The sequence below is a fragment of the Ornithodoros turicata genome, chromosome 2 (genome assembly GCF_037126465.1).
Source record: "Ornithodoros turicata isolate Travis chromosome 2, ASM3712646v1, whole genome shotgun sequence".
In the NCBI taxonomy this organism is placed as follows: domain Eukaryota; kingdom Metazoa; phylum Arthropoda; class Arachnida; order Ixodida; family Argasidae; genus Ornithodoros; species Ornithodoros turicata.
In genome coordinates, this window is record NC_088202.1 from 112,574,277 (window position 1) to 112,596,150 (window position 21,874).

Below are 21,874 nucleotides of genomic sequence, written 5' to 3' on the forward strand. Positions count from 1 at the left end.
CAGAAGGGATATATATCTCCTAACCATGGGTAAACATAGCTAAACAGATAAGCTAAAATATCAGCTAATCGTAGCTAATATCAGCTAAACATGACAGCCAACATGTCAGCTAAACATAGCTAAACATAATTAACAGTGCTACATACCCATGTACATGGCACTTTGTGCAACAATACATAAACTGAAACTCACAGAAGGGAAATATGTCACCTAAACATAGGTTAACATAGCTAAACATATCAGATAAACATGTCAGCTAAACACAGCTAAACATAATTGACAGTGATTCCCATGTACACGGCACGTTGTCGAAAGACGGGAAACTTATTCTCGCCCGCGAATCCGTTTGGGTCTACTTGGAGACAGGTGAAACAGGACAAGTAGTGTGCGGCACATTTTGTTGACGAATGCTGCAAAACAAATCCTGAGGTGTTCATTAGCCTTGGCTTGTCAACGAGGTACATAGGAGCGGTTCCTTCTGTATTTTCCTCCACTTCTCCACAAACCTTCACCTCCACTTGGCGTTTCGGCGTACGTCTGATTCCCACTCAGGATAAAAAAAAAGAAAATAAGAAGGAAAATAGGTACGAACCCATGTCTCATCGGAGATGTCGCCTTCAGACCTCCACGAGATCTCCGAATCGAACGTTTTGAGGCGTTGTTCGGTATTCGCCGTGTTTACCCTGTTCACGTGGCAGCCGCCCATGGAGCTCGAGGAACGTCTGACGTCACGCACTCCTCAGTTTCTCCCTCTACGCTTTGCGACATCGGGCGCGCTCCGTGGGCGATCGCGTCCGGCGGGCAGCCCAACGAGCTCGTAATCGTCAAAAATATGCCCAGCCCATCCGTACATCGTGCTCACAATATACAGGCGCACCATAAATCTGCGTAAAGTTTACACCTTGTTGGGACCTTTCCTTGTAATTGACAAATTTCGCTTCCGTTGTTCCGTTCGCCAATGTTGCCGCTAATCATAAGTAAAGCACGTGCGCCCATAACTGCACTTCTTCACACGCTTGTTACCGAACATGTTGCTCGGAGCCCCATTACGACGTACCTATTGCCTACTTGAGATATTTGGAAAGCGCCATCACGAAAGTAACGGAAACGACAATATCGGCTCTCTGTTAAACGAGGCACGATAATCTTGTTGCGCGGTGCCAACAAAATGGGAAACCCATCACGTGCTGTGTGCACATCATGCGAACAAATTAGACCGAGAGCTCGCGAGTTAGATCGCCATAAATGGAGATGTTGGGCCAACCCATACCGACTCTCCCAATTCAGCGTCCCTGACGTTGTTCGCTGCAATGGACAAAGGAATTCCACCGTTGCGGAATGACCCTCATTTGCTCGGCACCGGTCCTAATGACAGCAGTCGAACGCAGGGCGCCGAGCGACACTAAAAGGTCCTGCACTTATCCCGTAAAAAGGAAATTGGGGGAGAAAGAAAGTGCGCCGTAACCTCGTCGAAACAGATACTTATTTTTTTTATTCCATAAGACCTTTTTCGTGTGAATTCGTCAGTGTTTCTGCCTGCTTCGACCTGTTCTTCTGATGCAGTTTCCGCCTCTTCCGAAGAGCTTGCATAAAGGCATCAATAGGACCAATACATAGAGTGCGCGTTCCCTTCATATTTGTGTGCGGTTCCACGAAAACGTGAAATAGCACGTTTCGCGCTTCGCCGATCGCCTGGGCGTCGTTGTTTCGCCGCCGTTGAAGTGTTTTCAGATTACAGGGAGATACCCTGTCGGGGTGACTCACTTTGGAGTATGCCCAAGTATGCGCAAAAATATTGAGCATGCAAGCAGATGACGCTGCGTATGCGCATTACGGAAAGTGGTTTTTGCGTCTAGCGTACCTACAGACCGTTTTAATTTTGCACGTGCACGGAAGGTCGCTGGTCGTATAGGTTGTTCGACCAGGAGACTTTACTTGTGTTTTTTTTTTTTTCGTGGATATGGGTGAGGTTCATATTTTACTCGCCAGGATGAACTATGAAATTCCTAGCGTAACGCATACGCTCGTTACCTAAAACTGTGCTATCGTTCACATGACGCGTACCATGCAAATAATCTTTACATCAATTGATCGTGCCATCCCAGCTGCGGACACAGTTTCGTCCCTCTTGGGACTCTTCTGCGCCGAGCAGGGAAGTGACACGATCTTGGGTGAGCAGAGACAGAGTGTCACGAGGAGACATCAGTGTTTCACGGTGTCTCCGACTACTTTAGAGGCAGCAGTGCAATCCGAAAAGTACATATACAAAATCAAAGTACCCGAAGCTCTATTGCTGCACGTGAAGAATATGTTTAGAGGTTTACCCTGGCTTGAGCGCGCACCTTATTTGGAAAACTTTAGTGTCATTGTTTTAAGTGTTCTAGTTCCGACCATAGGATCAAACGTGCGTCCGCAGCTGGGATGGAATCGACATGTAAACACATTTTTCCCGTGCAGTCATAGTGCTTCGACTGCTTTTCCTTTGCACAGTAAAACCTCAAAAGTCGGACACCTCCCTACCTCGGACAACTCCCCATGTCGGACAAGATTTCATTGCACAGGCAGGCTCCCATTGAAACTACATGGGGACGAAATTCTCTATGTCGGACACCTCCCTATCCCGGAAGTAGGACAGGGTTTTCCCTGCTAAGTCGGACAAAACCCTGGCCAAATTACCTCAATCTCGGCCCATCTTTGCACCAAAGACTCAAAATGAGCCAGTGGCCTTGACTTTCGCCCCCTTTTTCCCCTATACTGGTCTCAGCATTTTGTTGCTTTAGTTTTTCGAGTCCAAAAACAAGTGCTGCCAGTCCACATTGTAATTCTTTGTGTGAGTACTTGTCTTCGGTTTGTCTAGAGCCTTTGAACGCGCACTGCACCAAAGCAATGAAAAGCGGGCTGACGCTTCAGAGACATGTCCTCGCTGCTCGAAAAGCTCCAGAGGTAATGCCATTGAGTGGAATCTGAACGGAATTGAATCTACCAAAATCAGTAATAATTATCAGTGAAGAATGGGTAGAGGTACCACTACCACCAGGTACCACGAAGGGCCATAAATTAAAGAAGGGGGACATTTCTGGCAACACAGCTGTGATCTTTTCCATTTTTTGTTTCCCTCATATTCTGTAACTCGGACACCTCTATAAGTAGGACACACTTCGGCTGCACCGCGGGTGTCCAACATAGGAAGGTTTCACTGTATATGTACAGAGCGTTTCTCATCCTTGATATATTATTTACAAAAAAACTTTGAGAGCAGCATAGGTGTCGTTTTTGCAGTTCCACTTGTACGGCTCGTCGGACATCCTCTTGAAGAGGGTATGTAACTACAAGATGACCAATACCTAAAATATATCAATGAACTCTTTAATTAGGAGATTTCGGGCAAAAGCGAGATAACCGAAGGGGAGACAATTCTCGTTGAAAGGCATTCCATTTTTGCAAAAAAATTCTGAAACGCGCACGTGCATTAAATATCCATCGCGGGGTTTTACTATGCAAACGAGCCGAAACCGATCGGGCTCCTACCGCATGTGAGACCCAGGTGTTTTGGAGCGAAGGGGTTGATTGGACAAGGTGCTGGCCAGATCAACTGCTTTGCGGCTCAGATAAGCTTTCCTTGGTGAAGGTCACGCGCTCCTGAGTCTCGCGATTCTGGTTTCAGATCATTTGCATAGCGAAATTAGGCGATGGATATTTCACGGCACGCGCTCGATGAGGCTTTACTTTAAAGGTATTACGGGTTTCAACGAGGATTGTCTACCATTCTTCTATCTCGCTTTTGCTCGAAATTTCCTAATTAACGACGTAAAAAATGAGTTTTAGGTAATGTTACGTATTCTCTTCGAGAGGACGTCTCCCTGGCTGTATAACTCAACTGCACGAACTGCGGTACCTATGGTGCTCAGAGCTTCCTTCATTTTTTTAGAAAAATCAGGACTGGCTGAGAAAATAACATAAAAAAAGAACTACCTGCACAAACATGTTCAGAGAAGTAGTAGACAGAAGACAACAGTAAGGGAAGTAATAAAAAATGTGTGTATTAAAAGTTAAACTATGTTGTGAACTAAATTTCAGTAAACATTTTTCTTTGTTATTTCCCTTTTGTTTTCTGTCCCCATTTCGATCAGCCTCTAGTACAATTTCATCGTGTCCGATCCCTACGTCAACCTTTCATTCTTCGATCAACTTGCAACATATTCATACTTCGATCAGCATATTCTTACGTTATATATTCTGTTGTATTATTACGCATATGCAGTCATGGTCTTGGGGCTAATCTGCGCAGCGTAGGGATGTGATACGCTCTAGATTTGACACAGACAGTGTGTCTCGGCGATACGTCAGTGTTCGACGGAGTTGGCAACACCTGTGAAGGCCGCAGCGCAAACCCAGAATGTACAAATACCAAAAAAAAAATGAGACGATGCTCTATGGCTGTACGTGATACGTATCCTCGTTTACAGAGGGTCCCAGCTAACATGAACCAAGCTTTTCAGACAAGACTGTGCGCTCTGCACGAGACCCTGAGTTCTGAAATGGAAGTTGTTCAGACTCGTCTGTCCTACACGCAGTGATGGGCAAAGTACCTCAAAATTATACTTAAAGTAAAGTACCAAGTACATGGTGTCATTAATACATCTAAGTGCAGTACAAAGTACTAGGCAAAGTACTTCAGGTACTCATCAAGTACATCGCCAATTTAATTTGCATCACTTTGCATATCACTGTTTGGTACCTGTGTCTTGCTCTTTCGGCAAAACTTTAGTGAGCATTCTTGACAAATGCTCAGAAACCATAAAGTCCTAAGTTCAGTGCTAATCAGATGTTATAACTTGCAGTTACATGTAGAGAGGTAATTAGTCAGCTGTGCTGTGATTATGCGAAATAGTAACATACCCTGACTGATCCAAGATCACCCGCATAGTGTGGTGTTCCGATACTAATCTTCGAGTATAGGAAGCTAGATGATTTCATGGGAAAAAAGTACAAGCCAACAGAGATTATACATTTCTGGGCATTCCTTGCTGCTTTTTAAATACAACATGTTTAAAAAAGAATATGAAGAAAATTAAAGAGGATGAAACAAGATGTAAGCCTTCATTTTTATACGGCTGTGATATGCAGCAATGTAATCCATGTGACCAATTAAAAAAACGCAAAATGTAAATATGAAAGCATGTGTGTCTTTCAGAGTGTTCATCGCGTTATGCAATCACACATTGTGATATAAATTGATTATTAATTGCCAATGAAGGAATCAATATAAAAAAGCATAGAACCTTGCTTTGGGAGAGCTGAAATGACAATTGACAAAGTCATTGTGCTGCCGGTTGCAGTGTCATAATGTGTGTGTGTCTTTGCATCCCATTCATTTTACGCAATCATAGAAGAGCTGATACTTTTTCAACATTTCAAGCCTCTCAACAATAGATTTGCTTAAACAAATATGCTCTTTAAAAGCACAAAAATCCCTTTTGGTAAAATGCCATACTGGGAATCTTGGTACTGCTTTTCACTAGAAGCGCTAAAATGATGGCAAGAAGACGAAAACTCAGAGATACAGCCCTATCTGTGTGTTTTCGTCTTCGTGTTGTCATTTCAGCGCTTTTAGTAGGGTGCATTTTTGATACTCTTTTGTGATTTTTTGTCTGGAGTCCAAATTTGGGTACTTGAGTACTTGATGGGAAAGTACTTGAAAAAGTACTGTACAGTACAAAGTATACGATTTAAAATGTACTTAAAGTAAAGTACAAGTACAGAGAAATGTACTTAAAGTACTACTCGAGTACTTCTTACTTCAAGTATTGTCCATCACTGCCTACACGTTAGTATTTGTCTATTGCCCTTAATTACTTAATTACATTACATTAATTAGCCAAATTTCTAATTATTGCAGTGAAGGAGAAGGTATAAGTCCGAAAGTTGGAGAGCGTGTTGAGAAATATCCAACTGAAGGGTGTCCATCAAAGTATGCGGGGCTCTACTCCGCAACTTTGGAATTTATGCCATCGAGCTATTTTTTTAGTAAAGTAAGTTAATTATGAAAGCCCATTAAGGTTGGTGCAGGCTGTTAAAACAATATTACGTTGAAATAGGCCATACGTCAATCTTGTGTATGCATCGCAGTTTCTGAGGGAGAAATGGACCGTGCGTTTAGGAAAGTTTTGGCCGACTCCTCCCTGTATATATTCGATGAGCATAGGGGGGGGGGGGGGGGGTTACATAAGTTTAATGAACAGGAGGTGGCGTCCACGCGGGGAGAGGTCAGCCAGACATGAGCATAGGGTCTCGCAAAGCGCAAACGCATAATGTGCGAATGGGCCCAGCATATAAAACTGAAACTCAGAATAAAGTGACCCAAAATATTTCTCGCTCAACACCTGGTGCGCACTCAGCACGTATTGCATCATGTGACCTTGCTACGAAAGACAGGGACAGGCATCGGTATCTCAGCTCAATGCTTATCGCGGTAGCGTACTGATATCGACGTTGAGCATTCAATCCCCGCCAAGGAACAGTACGAATTGTTTAGGTGCGCCGTTTTCGGTGAGGGACGTTGAACGCAGTCTTCTAAACCACAAGCTAACAAGCTAATGACGCCATTCTTGTGCTGAAACAGGTCTGAGGTTTCGACGTAGAGTGCATTTCATGGGTAGGTTTGTCTGCTCCAGAGCGTGCCGTCCTCCAGTCACAGGATTATACCGTACCGTACCACGCTCCAATTACTGTTGTAACACCCTGCGGTTGCTGTTCCGCGTTTCCTCGCCTCGGAAACATATTTTTGGCCAGACCCGGGATCACACTCGCGTGTACCCGGTTTCCAAAGCAAAACCACAGTCATTAACGTGTTCCTTGCACGTTATGCATGATAAGTCTAGTGTGAGAGTTTGATCTAGTGTAAGAGTAATAGCACTAGAATGTTACTGTATAAATGGTTAAGGTCGCGATTTTAATAATTCTCGAATTCAGACAGGTTTGACAAATTACTTCGCGGAACCTCAATTTCGCGGAGTATGCTCCCTATCTGTTGTACAGGCTGAAGTGGGAGAAGACGGGGGAGATCTTCGGGAACACGCGCGAGGATGTGTACGGCGCTGGTTGATTGAATAAAGATCATTCTTTGGAAGCACGAGAAGGAGGGGGGTCTGCTGCGCACCAGCTCGCCTGGCCGAGTGGTTGGCGCGCTGGCCATGTAAGACTGGGAGACTAAGAGACTGGGAGTTAACCGGGTTCGAATCCCAGTGCCGACTGTGCTGCCTAGGTTTTTCCTGACTGGCCTCCATGACATCAGTGTCATGACAGCTGTCAACACTGCATAGCATGTGAAATTTGCCAGGAAATCTTGCAAAAAATGAGCATGCCTGTGTTCTCAGATCACGTGATCTGTCATACAGCTGCAGTCACATCATAATGATACCCATGATTTAGCACAGACGATACAAATGTCAATCTGCCACGTGGTGACTGTCCTCAGCATAGCTGCGTTTCAGACAGATCGATGCGCCGCAGTACAAGGTGGAAAAACAGCATTACCAATAACAACAGGTCCCTGTGATCTACATATATTTCACGGTACTGGTAATTGTGTTGCTGGTTATCTTTGCACCGGCTCAGACACACCCTACATGTCCTTCCATCACAGTTCCCTTTTTCATGATCTCTATTTGTTTGTTATGTATAACAGACAGCATTTCCGGTATGCAATCACTCTTCATGTCCAATCTACAGCAGTAATTTCAACTGTTCAATGTTGATACTTCCTGTAAGCCAGTAAGAGTGTCAGCTAGTGCTTCTGCTTTTCATGCTAAACTGTCCAATAGAATTCCGCTCTGTTGCACTATCAATGCATTGGAGTTGTGTCTCCACGCACAATGTAGTAAATATTTTTTTTTTCATAGCATGTGGCATGGGACAAACATCTGTACTTTACAACTAATAGTTGATATCCTTAATAATAATAATCCTTGTGGAAATGCGTAACAAGGTTTATTGATTTAATGGAAAGAAACAACTCAAAAGCATGAGGTACAGGCACTGCTGTGCCCATAACAGATAATTTGGAAGAAAATAAACAAAGTGCTGGTGTCAAAGACACAAAAAACAGTGACAAAGTCTGTTCTTCTTGAGCTAGCCCGATACCAACTACTTACAGCTCATTATTCTGTCCCGCTTCGGGACTAGAACACCCTCCTCCATAAATCTGTCGTCAGTGTCAAACACTAGGAAGCGCACAACATTCCCGTGTAACACTTCGGGTCCAGTTACAGAGGCCCGAAGTGTGGACCAGACACCATATAGGGGAATAGTTATTGGAATCACACGTGTACGAATGGCTGCTAACAGAGCGCCAGCCATTCGCGCAGTTTCTTCCCCGTGTTGCTGTGCCGGACAGATGTTTTTTTTTAAGCAACCGGGAAACAGAACGAACTGCAATATACTCGTGTGGGGTGCTGCCTATGTTCGAGGATTGTGACAGTTGGGCATACGCAGTGCTGCTCACACGATGAACGGGAACACTGTGTGAATCATGGTCATCGGCTTTTATTGGCAGTAATCGCATCCCAGAAATATGTTGCTTTGATAAAGTCTGAGCCAGGTTTCTTGTGTTTTGTGTCTTGCGGTGGCAGTCTACAAAGCCACATCTACTGTTAGCAGATGATAAATGTCAGCATAAAAGCAAGTAGCTGTCACCTTGAATATTTTCTAATATTACGGTACATCATCACTGCAGAAATGTTGGTTGTTGGCATATTTGCCCTCCCCTCCTGGTGTGGTGTGCTGGAAGCGGTAGAGCACACATTTTAGCTATAAATGTACTTACATGTGCGTCCTTATAAAATTTTGAGACTTTCACTTCTCTGTGGATTTTCTCCTGAACCGGCAAGGTGAAACCTGCTCACAAGTTTGCACGCAGTATCTGCACACTCCTGACAGTGGTATCGACATCATGACTACATGGGCTGCTTTACACTCTAATGTTGTGTTTATATGCCCCCGTGAAGGCTCTCGTTTGTCCATACAAATTCGTTGACACAAAACACTGCTCGCAATACTACCTTGTATGCCTCTGCGGGATATTTCTACCTGTACCTTTATCGAATAACCAAGTCTGATATCCTAGAGACACGCTTTTTTGTCAAAATTTCTCCCAGTCGACATATACAGCAGCACCCTGCATTGAAGCCGATAAGCATAGCCAGATCTCACCAGCACAAAATTGTGCCAAGAAACATGCTCATATCGATTTCCAAAAAACATTAGTGCTTTCATAATGACAGAACACAATAGTGCTTTCCTATGGGGTTTGCATCTTTCTGGGCAAGCAAATCAAGCTTCCAAGGGGATCTAGAGATCCTTTCCAGAGTCAGATCTGAAATATTGTACCTTGTTAATGCACTGGGACATCCAACATATAACTCCAGGTACCCTCTCAGTGCTACTATTTTGGCATGTCACTCGCACATTTCCAAGGCGAGCAACGTGTTTGATATTTGTGCCTTTACATGCTGGGTAACATGCACCATACTCCGCTGTATAGCTGTAAGGCACATGGAGGTATAACTGCTCCATGGAACCCCCTCCCTCTTGAGACCTCAGTTTAGTTTAGAAGACAAACATGATGGATGCATTTTTAACAGGAAACACTGAACAGTAATCTAGGAACACAAAGCTCGTTCACATGTACCGGCGATCACTGTAGTGCAGCAAGTCGTTAAATGTATCAATCAGAACGAGCAACGGCAGCACAGTACGAATTATTGTTAGTGGTGTATAACAGAGGCACTAGGGGCTGTATTAAAAGTACCACGCACAATCAGTGTTGTTTTTGTTGCTGGAGGTAACAGCTGTTTGTGCACGACCTCCTGTCAGCTTTGGATCGGGGAAGTGACTTGTGTCTAGCTGCCAAAGTTGACATCACTAACTTTGACGATGTTGGTCCTAAATTAGGAGAGCGGATTTCAAAATTCCACTTCATACCGATCATTAACTTTTTATCGGCGTCGGGTTTATTACTTCACTTACTTCGCTCACGGGTTCCTCACAACGTTGTTTTTGCTTAATTTGTGCAATTTCGACTTGAAAACTAGGCAACAACGTCCAGCAAAAACTAATTTTGGGTTGTTTCTCGAAAGGCTCATTCACTGCTGCTCCGCGGTAGACCGCCTTTAAACTACCCCCACCCCTAGTTTAAGTCAGTCCTATGCAAATACATGGGAGTTAGACCACCGCTAGAGCGCCGGGTTTACGTCGTGTGAACGGCGAACGAAATGAGACGTTGAGTGCAAATATTGATTGGAGTACAACAACATTCGCCTTACGAACGCTTCTAGTAGCTTTAGAAGTCAAAACTTACCTGTATTTCGCCGAAAATTTTCTGGCGAAGCGTAGATTAGGCCTATGCGCTGTGCACAAAAACTCCATGGAGGCCGCCATGGGCCTCACGGCAGCCGCGTTAGACCAGCGGGGTGGTTGTTCGTGATTGGCGGACGAAGTACTCACGTGATCAACTTAAACCAGACGTCATTAAACTACTGGCTAAGTGGGACTGGTGAATACGGGCAATAGAGTTTAACGTCAATGGCTTAGCGCTCACTTTCAGGACTGACAGAGCAGCGGAAGTCTCTGTTGCTCCAGACTCATTTCAACCACGTCCTGAAGTCCTAGACGACCCAGATGGTGAGGAGCTCCAAGGACCTGGAAACAGCTGCTTGAGGCTTCTGGGCACATTAACAGCCAGACTAACATGACGAGACAGAGCCACGGTAGAAAAAAATTATGTGGTAGCACCGCAACAAGTCCCACCTCTCGCCTATTCTGCTAGCCTCGCCCTAGGTCTCGCGAAGTTCGTCGACTTCGCTATGAACACAGGAAGGGTCACGAAGTCTAGCTTGTAGAGGAGATGGTGTCCCTCTGCATGAGTCCTGACTGACGATGATGATATGCCACGGAGAGGCGATGACGGTGGCCTATCTCCATGGCCGCGCCGGTGAAACTGAAGCAAGTGCTCCAGGCGCCTGCCCTGGAGAAGGGCAGAGAGGAGAATCTTTTTTAATTGCAAAGTTTCACAGTCTGGTTCCCCATGGTATAAATATGTACATAGCGGCCCGTTTTACCACCTGATGAAAAGGGACATTGGTATTTCGCCACCTGTTCCAACAGTCAATAGTAACTGTGGTCAATGCTTGTCATTCGGTTAATTAATTTGATTAAGTGACTGATCGACTGATGCACAATAATGCATGCTTCCCCTATACCTTAGCATTGTATAATTGAAACAAAAAACTGTCTAACCCCTACCCTCATTATTTTGGTGTGTCTGCATTGTTTCTATAACATGTCAGTGTCCAACTTTTGAATGCACAAGTAATTTTCTCACGCCATTCACATTAGCTGTAAGCAACTTGTATTTAGCCTTTTTTATCTTTTTCAACGGACAAGATCGGCCGGCTGGCATTCAAATGGCAAAAGTGGTGTACGTTTCTTCCAACGGTCTTGGCGTCAGATATCTATCACATGTATAGCCTTCTGTTCTGTTTTGTTCTTTGTGATTTCATCCTTGCGTTGCATCAAAGTTATTCTTTGGTTCCTTCTCTCACCGATCCCACTCCTTTATAAGCAATGTTTTTGTAGGAAAGGATGACTCCAATTAAGAACAAGTGTTTAATCCAACACGAACGAGCAACTGTCCACGAGCTGGAGCTCTGATGATTCACGAAAATGGGCGCAGGTGGGGTCAGGTGATCCTCGTCCTCTTCGCCATTTCTTATAGTTTTAGCTGCTTCTTTTGTCTGCAGAAGGGCAGGCTCTCCCCGAAACCCCACGTATTAAATAGTTACTCTGACTTCGTGCTTCATTTCTAATGCTATTATTTTTCTTGACGACATTTCAACAAGCTGGACTGTGTACCATTTTACCATCTTGGTCTCATCAAAGAATACTGCGAAAAAGGCTGGCTGCCAAAGTACCGCTTGCCGACCACCGTAAAACAGTAACTGTCTAGCCTGTAAACAGTGTGTACTGAGATCTCCAACGAACTAGTAGAAAAGTTATTCTGCCTCGGCGGCTTTGCCTTTGACTATGTTGTATAGTGGGAGAAGACGAAGAAGGTCTTCGGGGACACGCGCGAGTGTATGTACGGTGCTAGTTGGTTGAATAAAGATCATTCTTTGGAACCACTAGAAGAAGGAAATCTGACAGCGTCTGGATTTTCCTCAGACGCTGTCAGACATATGTCGGCGCAGTTTCCTTACATGTTGGCATAGGACGCACATTCCCCCCCCCCCCCAGAGCGTTTGTCGTGAGGTTGCCCACCTCTGTGAGGCCGAGAACTGCGAGCACCACCACTACCACCATCTGCTGCGCAACCCGGCGGCCAATGCACAGGCCACGCATCCCTTGGCGAGCTCAACGTAACGTTGAACCTCGCCTTGAAGCGATCATAATGAATTCGGAACGATGAAATGATGATGGAGTGAGTCAGGGGTCTCCATTATGTATGGGGAACGTTGACGAAGAATACTTTAAGTGTTGTGGGACAATTTAAACGTTGACCGTCCGCCAGCGCGTCCAGCGCCAGCAAGTGACCATAGTAGACGACAACGGACATAGTTATCGCACTTTCTCCGTTCAAGATCCAGTTACTGCTAGAACTGAATTCCTCAGTATGCGCGTCATGCGTTGTGACGTTGTTAGATTGCGCCTCCTATCGACATCGATACGATTCCGGGCAGGGTAAGGAAGTCTGCTACGGTGGATAGGTGAATTTTGTTCGACACAAGCTCTCCTATGGAAGTGTAGTCAACCTTTTTGACCTGATATAATATATGGATGTCTACGTATCATACGTAGCAGGTTTACAGTGTGACGTCGAATCGCACCAGAGCTACGCAGCTGGTAATTCACAGCCTGTTAACATTTTTAGAGTTCCTACATTCGAATCTTATGTCCGAGTGAGTGTACAATAACTTCAACCACTAAACGGCTTGTACTACCTTGAATAAACTTCAGCCTTGCTTGTCCTCGCCCAGTGAGTGGCGTATATCGCAAGTAGTATTTTGCGTGTTTTCCATTTTGCCCATTTCATGGCTGCTTTTTCTGCAGTCATTCGTGTTTACCTGTTATCTTCTTCCTTAATTTCCGTTCAACTTGGTCATTACTTTACCTTGCTCCTTCTTCTTTGCAGCTTCCATCGTTTACACGGGAGTGGTCCGAGGAAAAGTAGCACTGCCTTGTGACATTAGACCTCCTTCCTCCGATGACTCCGTCACACTTGTGCTGTGGTACAAGGACGAGAGCTTGGCACCCATTTATACGCTCGACTCTCGAAGAGGTCAATTGGATCAGGCAAGACAGTCATCTCTACCAGAACTGGAAGATCGTGCCTTCTTCAATATGGACAGCGAACCTGCTTTTCTTCAAATTGACCCCGTGGAGGAAGGCGATGCCGGGGAGTACCGCTGCCGGGTAGATTTTCGCAAAGGTCGATCTATCAACACGGTCATCAATTTAAAAGTCGTCGGTAAGCATTGAGGCTGGCGTACTACAACGGAATCAATATCCGGTACGATATCATTAAGAGACAATGAAGCAAGTACAAACATCTTTGTTTACTTGTGGCGTATAGCGGATGTAGATTTTTCATACTACTATTCTCGCAGGAATTATGAACGAGCAAGCAGATAATCGACCCAGTATGCGGAGCCATGCAATTTATCTTCAGTCAACTCGGAATGAGGGATAAAAAAGGATAACATTGCACGGTCATAGATATGACCGCTATAATTTGTAACATCCGAGCAACATGTGCAAGGACGAGGCGAAAACATTGAAAAACAACAGCTGAAAGTTGACAACAGTAGTAAGCAAGGAGAAATGAAATATCGCGACTCATTTTTACGCGATGTGCTTACATATGCCATGACTCCTTTCTGTAAAAAATGCTATATCTATAGAGTTTATGCATACTATACTGTAAAACAGTATCTATAACCGCGTCAGTTAGTTTTTACTCTTGCGAATAATCCTCTTAGCGACTGCGGCGAAAAAATTATACTTTTGCTACCCAAGCTACTTTTGCAAGAAAGCTTGCGCTGTTGATAGCGGACGAAAAAAAGAGGTCGTCTTGTAGCCTATAGCCTTCTTCATAAAACTTCTTCGCATTCACTAACAGGAGCGATGAAAGCAAGACGAATGTCGAAGTGGCTGCGAGGGCAGATACGGCGCAACTTTATTTTCGCATTCGTCCGTATGAAACATCTCTGGACACGTCGATAACAGAAAAAGACGCTTCTGAGTAGTAGACGAAAAAGCATTAAGAGAAGTCACGACATTGATTTCCGCAGTTTGACGTGTAGTGACACAACGCAGAGGAAGTTTGAGTTTGTACGAGGAGGAGGACGGGAGGAGTTGCCTCCTTCTTCCCGCCTATAGTCCTCTCAATCATGGGCATATGCTATCTGTGTAACATGTGAACGAGTGTAACAAGATGCGTGAAAAGATATAAAACATAATAAGTATGAACAGATCCCACGCTGCATCAAAGGCATTCTATGGAATACACCCTGTCCACTCGTTGTGGCATACCAGCATGATTAGTACAAGGTACCTTAGCGTACGTAAAAGGAGGGAGAAGCCAGAACATTGCGCCACCTCATTTGGCCAAGATTATGACGCACGTGCTGCGCTCATCGACTGAACACAGATCCTATATATGGATGCAACAGGCAACTTGTCTGCAGGAAGATCAATAAATGTGGTAAAACCTTATTTTTAGTGCCTCCGGGAGATCCTGTAATCCTGGACAAGAACGGATACCGAATGGAAGGTCTTGCTGGACGCTTCAACGAAGGGGAACACTTGAGACTCATATGTGAAGTTGAAGGAGGTATGTTTTATTGTTCTCCTACATCACACAACATACTTGTGTGAGCATCAGCGACTTACACTGAACGAGATCCCGCAAGCTTAGTTGTTGCGTAGTTGTGTTTCTTCTTCGCGCCCTTCGTGTAGGAGCTCTGATTATGTTCCTTCTGTGTCGCTCCCAAGTTTTGTTCCACTGACCCGTTGCATGATCGACGGAAAGCAGATTTGGCACACAAGAAAAGTCCACTAGTGCAGTTTCTGACAGTCTTGGGAATGAACTTATTTACAAGGAATCGCTTAATCAGCAATTAACCACTAAATGTAATTAGTAGATCTTTTTCAACTTTCATGATGAGTACCAGTCGGCAACGTGTAGTGAACAAAGATGCGAGAAGTTCCTGAAATTAGACAGACAAAAATAGGTATCCCTAAGTAGTTAATGTCTATAGTTACAGTTACTTTAGAATGTCATGTTTTTTTTTTCTCTCTTGTTTTAGAAACTAGACTCATCTTCTTTCGCTACCCGTCGCACACAGGTATGCACTATGAAAGTTGCTCTGTGAGAATGAGTTATTCGTTACAGTTACTGGTCAATTGCTCAGTCAGTGTGTACTTATAACAAAAAAGTTACTTCCCAAGACTGGCTTCCGATGAATAATGTTTTCAGTAAAAACCGAATAATAAGTGATGATAAGTGTGATAAGTAATGATAATAAGTGATGATACTGTACTGTATACACGCCATTGTAGAGGACACCATTCCAATGTTAACCTACCGCAATGTCAGTGAGTTTGTTCTTTATTTTGTATTTACTCATTTATTTCGTTTGTTCCTATATTGATGCTTGAGAAACACCGTTTCGTTCCATCTACAGTAATCCTCAAATGTATTACATTTCGAGTTGAGGCAGAAAAGTTACTTGAGATGACGTTCATACCAGTCACATGGATATATTTGAGAAAATGCTACGTAAAATCAAAATCCCTGGGTGCTTGAGCACTGAATACGTTATTTTTCCCTAGAACCTGGCGGCTTGCGGTGGAATTTCTTGTCCTGCCATTCATCTTCCACCATCATTTTTTCCCGATATCCTTCATCATTCCATTTCGTAATAAGCGGACGGCAATGGCGGGCCTTCCCTCGATGCGTGGATGGGTCGCAATCAATAAACAAACTTTGGAACAAAACTTTATGGTGACCCCAATCGCGCCTGACAGGGAACGCAGCGCCCATTTTACTGATGTGATTTTGTAGCGAATACGTTGAATTGCAAAATATGATTAGCGCATCAGCCACAGGTATGCATCGTTGCACGAGCGATGTTAACTCGGTCGGGGAATGGAATGTTAATACAACGCAGTTCTATTCCACCCCAACAATTAAAATAATTAGACGAATCGAAGAAAATTAACGGGACTCACTTTTCCGCAGCAATCACTTACTGAGTGCTGCTAATAAGATCCGTTAGAAGAACTTTCATCGTTCCTTTGAATAAACCAGACGGAAACTCCTAAACGCCTGGCACGAAAGATGGCTAATCTGCAAACGTTTAATTGGTTCCATTAACACTGAGTAAAGTTGCTCAACTGTTGCGCTAATTCGCCCCCTATTCAAGGGGCTTAAATAGAAAACGTTTTCGTCCTCCATTCAATACAAAATAAAAATAAAATAAATACATGATGTTTTCTTATTCACTTGCAATAGCATTATTGGGCTACCACCTTGGAAAATCATTTGATCTACGACGAAACCTCATCTCGGACGATAGATGGCGCTACTCGAACTGTGGGCGGAGTAGGCGACGTCTCGCTTCGTTGGGTGCAGGGTGCACGGAGCCGCCGCCCCCGAGTAGGCTGAGCGCACCTTCACCCAACATCACCCTCCCTTGCTTCGTCGTAAGCTACGATTACAGTATCAACAATGAGCTACGCCCGCGAACACGGCGGCCATTTTGTGGCGTGGCTCTCCTGGCCTCCTAACAGCAAAGTGGTTCCTGTTTCGGTTTCTCTCAGTTATGACGTTATGATACGGTCCCCGCTCTCTTCCTGGGAGTCGTTGGTGTGATTTGCTCCCTCGTGTCGATCTATGCGGGTGCTCAAAGTTTCGTGTGTGTTGATAGGATCTACATTGCGTTGTCCTCTTGAAACTGATTTTATTTGATTTTATTAGTCTTTGACACCGCCGTTGATTGTGATGATTTTGGTATGCGCATAAACTGACAAAGCGACGACGAAAACACAACTAGCTGTCAGTACAGCTAGTTGCGTAGCAAAGTACAAAAACTTTACTTTCCCAACTTCTGTGTGTGCAGCTTAAGAATTCTATAAAGGTTTTCGAAACACGCAGCACGGCGTCTATATAAGACAAGTGGTGTGGCCCTGAAAAGGGCCTTTTTCTTCTCAGCCATCTTCTTGCAGATCACCGAAGGTGGTGCTGTATTTCCGTGGTGGTGGTATTTCCGCATCTGGTGGTGGTATTACTTGATTCGGTCAGCAAGTACTCTCATGGCTACACTTTTGCTGCCACATTTTGATGACGCAGCCCGTGGTGCACGGTTTATTTTCCTGAGGGCAATACGCATCCGTAGGCTCAGGAATTTGTCCACTAGTTTCCTAGCAATCCCGTAGCAGGACGCATGATACTCATGTGAAAAGGCACATTGCAGTACAATTTCAGCAAGAACTGGCATATATATATATTGAAGATATTGTCTTCGTGCTGTCGAAACACAAGTTGACAACTTTTTTGGCTGGCCGTCAAAGTGGGTTTTTCTTCGTCATCCTTGTCCGTCCAGTTGTCTTCCAAAAACGTTTTGCATGCTGCACAGAGCCTGTGTAGTCTGGCCACACTTTTGGCAGCATACCCTGCTACGTAGCAGTGACTGAGCTTCAAGGGTGTCCAGTGTCACGGTCTCCTCCCACTCCAGCAACTCGGGTTCCACACATACAACACTGTCATGTTTGCTGTGGCTCTGGTCTTGCACAAGTCCTTTTCGGAGTTCAACAAACTCCAACAGACCAGAGCGGTCACTGACATGGTAGCTGCCCTTACGACTTGGCCGTGAATACTGTGACAGCATTACGAGCCGCAAGGTTAGCTTGAACTCGAGAGGCCGAGGTACAGGGTTCTTTGCACGTACACAAGAAAAGAGGTTCTCCAGTTCGTCCTGGCTCAGTCGGCCAAGCATGACAAACTTGAAATTGCACTTTTTCCACAGAAGGTCCTGCAATTGCACTGCACGCATAGATGGAACCATAATGCCTGCTTAGACAGGTTTGAAGCATTTATTTTGACTTTCCTTTTCTCTTTTCACAGCCGACATCAACCTTGCAAATACCTCGAGAAAGCACACAGCATCTGATGTTTGTTCTCCTTGAAATTGCTCAGGCCCGTTGAAACTGACCGTGATGACGTAAGAGAAAACCGCCTGTCCACCTGCTCCAAAAATCAGGCAGTGGTCACGGCTTCCTTTTCGAGTTTCCCAAGCTGTACAAGAACCCTGGTGGCAGGAGCTACTGCATTGTTCAAAGCAGCCACGGCAGACGACACATTCATTTTCTCATAGTGGCTCGGATCCAGGTATTTCAGCTTGCGGTGGGGTGCAAGTTTAAGGTCGTGTTCAGCGTCAACTTTCCTGATGTGGCGTACTGACACCAGTAAATGAGAATGAAAATGTAAGAGCAAATGCACAGTACTATGGAACCATTACACTGCACATAATAACATGAAGCACAACATTTATTTATTAACTTGCAGAACGTTATGCGACCTACCTCATCAAATGGAAAATTCTCTGCTTTGACAACATTCGGTGGGATGTGAATGGATTGGCCCCTTACGAGATGACGACGAAGGTTCTTCAGCATATGTGTAGGATCCGCGAGGAAGTACAACCTGCGCTCCGTGCTGCACAGGTGGCTACAGGAAACACTTGCTCCAGACGCCCTCGTAGCCCCAATCCCGCAGAGTTTCCACAGGGCTTTGTTGCTGGGACCAATGTTGGAAATAACTCCATCGACAGCATCGCATTTCTTTATGACTTCAAAGACGAAATCCTTCAGGAAGGATCCGTCGATGGAGTCTCTTGTAAGATATCTGAATGTCTCGTCTTGAGCCTTTGCTTGTGAACTATGTTGTATGAAAAGAAAACATCACAGATTGAAAACAAACCTGAAAAGTGGTATGCTATCACTTGCTTCCATCTGGACGACAAGCCGGCCACCATGATGACAAGTACGTGTGTTGCCAAGCCCGGTTCCTTGTTATTGCGGCACGAGAGTGGTGCTGTTGCTTGTCCTATTACGGCTTTCTGTGTGGGGTCGAAATCCAAGCCAGGTGTCAATTGCATTTCATCGACCAGGATTGCGCAGTGCCGCTCTTCTGGTCGCATTTGCTCCAGCTTTACGCTAAGTGCAGGCAGGAGCTCCTCGAGAATACCTGGTGACATGAAAAATGTTCGCACTGTGTTCATTACTTTGAACTACCATTAAAATGTGTGTTGCTCATATCAGCACGACATCTTCACATGTGCATGAGGATAACCTTAATTCTATACCTGGACGAACTTGACATTTTAGGTTTTTTTTCTAAGGTCCTTTCTGACGGTAGTGGCTGAAGTCCATCCAATCATATCCCCCACGGCCACACGCAGGTCTTGTCTTCAAGGCTTTGAGGACGGTTCGGTCATCCCACCTGAGAAAACGAAGGCTCTGTGAAAGTGTGCACACTACAGCAATTTTATTGCACTTGCAGTGTGGTATTCTAGAAAAGTGAGAGGGAATAATTCCTACCTATTTGCACGTGCATCGCTGTTCTCAACGCTTCTTCAGCTGGTCGGGTGCCACGCAGTCGTGGGTCTTCTGCGAATAAAGAGCCGACATTAAGCAATGGGTTCACCATTTCCAAAAAGCAGCTCTCACTTTCAAGAGCCTCCAGTTTCTTCTCCAATTGACTGTCTTTTTTTTTTTGCTCAACGTTCAGCGGGCGTGTCAGATCAGCAACCAAGAACTCATGTTGACACGGTTTACCACAACAGTACAGGCGGTCCTGATATGATGATATGTCAACTGCGTTTCTACAACTGGGCAGAACATCTACTGAAGGAAATGAGCTCTGTGAGTGTGTTGCAAATTACCTCGGAAGAGTTTGCAAATACTCCATATCATTTTGTTGTTCATAATCCATTTTCACGTCTACAAGAACTCTTACCAGTGTCAGCAATCAGAGAGCTGGACAGCAGTACACTCACAACCAGGGAATGGTTTGAATCATAGTCTTCAACTGCAAAAATATTTGTCAATCATCAGTCACCAAGAAATAAAAATCATACTTGCTACTGGGAGTGGCACTTACAATGGGTTGCCGAGACTGATGAAGTGTTGGCCTCCGTTTGACCTTCATTGTCGAACAGTACGTGGTCTGTTGAGAAACATCATGTTGTCTCACAAGTCATGTAACTAAAGTAATTCGTCAACACAGGCATATTGCATTTCACAAACCTCACCAACTACTGTGTGATCTAATACAAATGGCATTTTTATGTCAGCTTCTCGGACGACTCATTTTTCAAACCTGTTCGAGCTACACCCAATCCAATGAACGCAATGCTGCAAAAATAAACTAGTACATGTCTAACTTTCAGTTTTCTTACCAGGAAGGAGCACCGTTGGATCGACAAGGTTCATCAAAATGTACTCCTGTGTAGCGCAAGGGTCGAGCTCAACAGTTTCATCCTCCAATGAAATTTCTACGTGGAATTGAGAAAAATTAGCAACTGGGTGTTGTTTCTCTCTGATCTTGATGCTCTTGATTTGACACAAAATTAATCTAAATTTTCATTTCTTACACTTATTCATAAGCTTTAATACATACCACTTGTACGGGCTGTCCTATATTCCATTTCTGCAGTCTCACCGACTACTACATGACCTGTAAAACATATTTAATACCTGATCTCTCGTACGTGGCGTGATCTTAGAGCTTGGATAGAAAGTGAGATGTAGTACCAGGGTATGAGTGTGACGGATCAATCACCACCAATTCATGTGCAACGGAGGACTCAACACCCACACTTGTCAGTTGTGGGACTTCTGCGTGAAAGAATTGACTCAGTTAATTATGGAAGTGACTTTTCATCTTTGAATAACAGGCACTCGTTCTTGAATGCATGCACCCGCGGTGCAGCATGTAGTCTTCTCACTAAGATATGGTGCTGTCGTATCCACGACGATGCACTCCTGTGCAGTAGAAGGCACGACTGGAACAGTTTCATTCGGCCTTGGGATTTCTGTGTGTATGAATGGAGCGAATTATTCGTGGCCGATAATTTGTCTTTTTCGTCGAACGTCAAAATAAATCGACAGTCAAACCACATTTACGCAGCTCTGCCAGATTCGCGTTCCGCCCGTTCGCGATTTATTAGCGCGTTAATCCAACCTTTATTACCTGGTGCTTGGATGTCTGTCACGACAGCCTTTGGTAGCTTTTTGCTGGGTTTGCTACCGCTCTTGTCGCTTCCCGGTGTCGTGGGCACGGCGTTCATTTTAGAAGTCGTCTCCCGTCAGCCCTGTTTGGCTCAAACTGGCTGGGTTCAAAATGGTGCTGAAAAAAGAAACTAACTAAACCCTTTCCGCAACTTTCGCAGTCCTGCTTGCGCGATATCACGTGCCTGGCACAGCCTTGAATGTTCTGTCACAGTGAACCCCTTGCGATGCACGATCCGCAACCACTCCTGGAGACGAAGCTTCATCCTTCTTTGCGAGAGGAAATCTGTAGAGTTTGTGTCCTCCAGCGTTGCTGTTTTTACAATAGAGCGCCGCACAGCACGGCATATCGTAGCTTTAGGCACAAAACACAACTTCCAAAGAGGCCGTGCACGCCCGAAAAACGCCCCGAGATGTCTGCGTCCACTCGACACGCTCCCGGCGACGTGAGCCCCCGGAGTGAATGAATGCCCCCATTCATGCGGCTTCTTGAATGGGGGAAAAGTGCGTCGATACTGTAAGCGCA

The 21,874-nt window shown here is 44.8% G+C and overlaps 1 protein-coding gene across 2 annotated transcripts in view; it reads left to right on the forward strand.

The window, feature by feature from the left end:
* The window catches only part of LOC135383957 (nephrin-like), a 140,424-nt gene that overhangs the window by 88,156 nt on the left and 30,394 nt on the right, over nucleotides 1–21,874 (forward strand). The window contains exons 1-3 of one of the 2 annotated variants that reach the window (XM_064613231.1): nucleotides 6,529–6,655; nucleotides 13,187–13,522; nucleotides 14,777–14,887. In XM_064613231.1, coding sequence (XP_064469301.1) covers nucleotides 6,652–6,655; nucleotides 13,187–13,522; nucleotides 14,777–14,887 — 451 coding nt within the window. In that variant the 5' untranslated portion in view covers nucleotides 6,529–6,651. Of the gene's footprint in view, nucleotides 1–6,528; nucleotides 6,656–13,186; nucleotides 13,523–14,776; nucleotides 14,888–21,874 lie in introns of those variants that run through there. The other variant, XM_064613230.1, reaches the window with a different exon arrangement.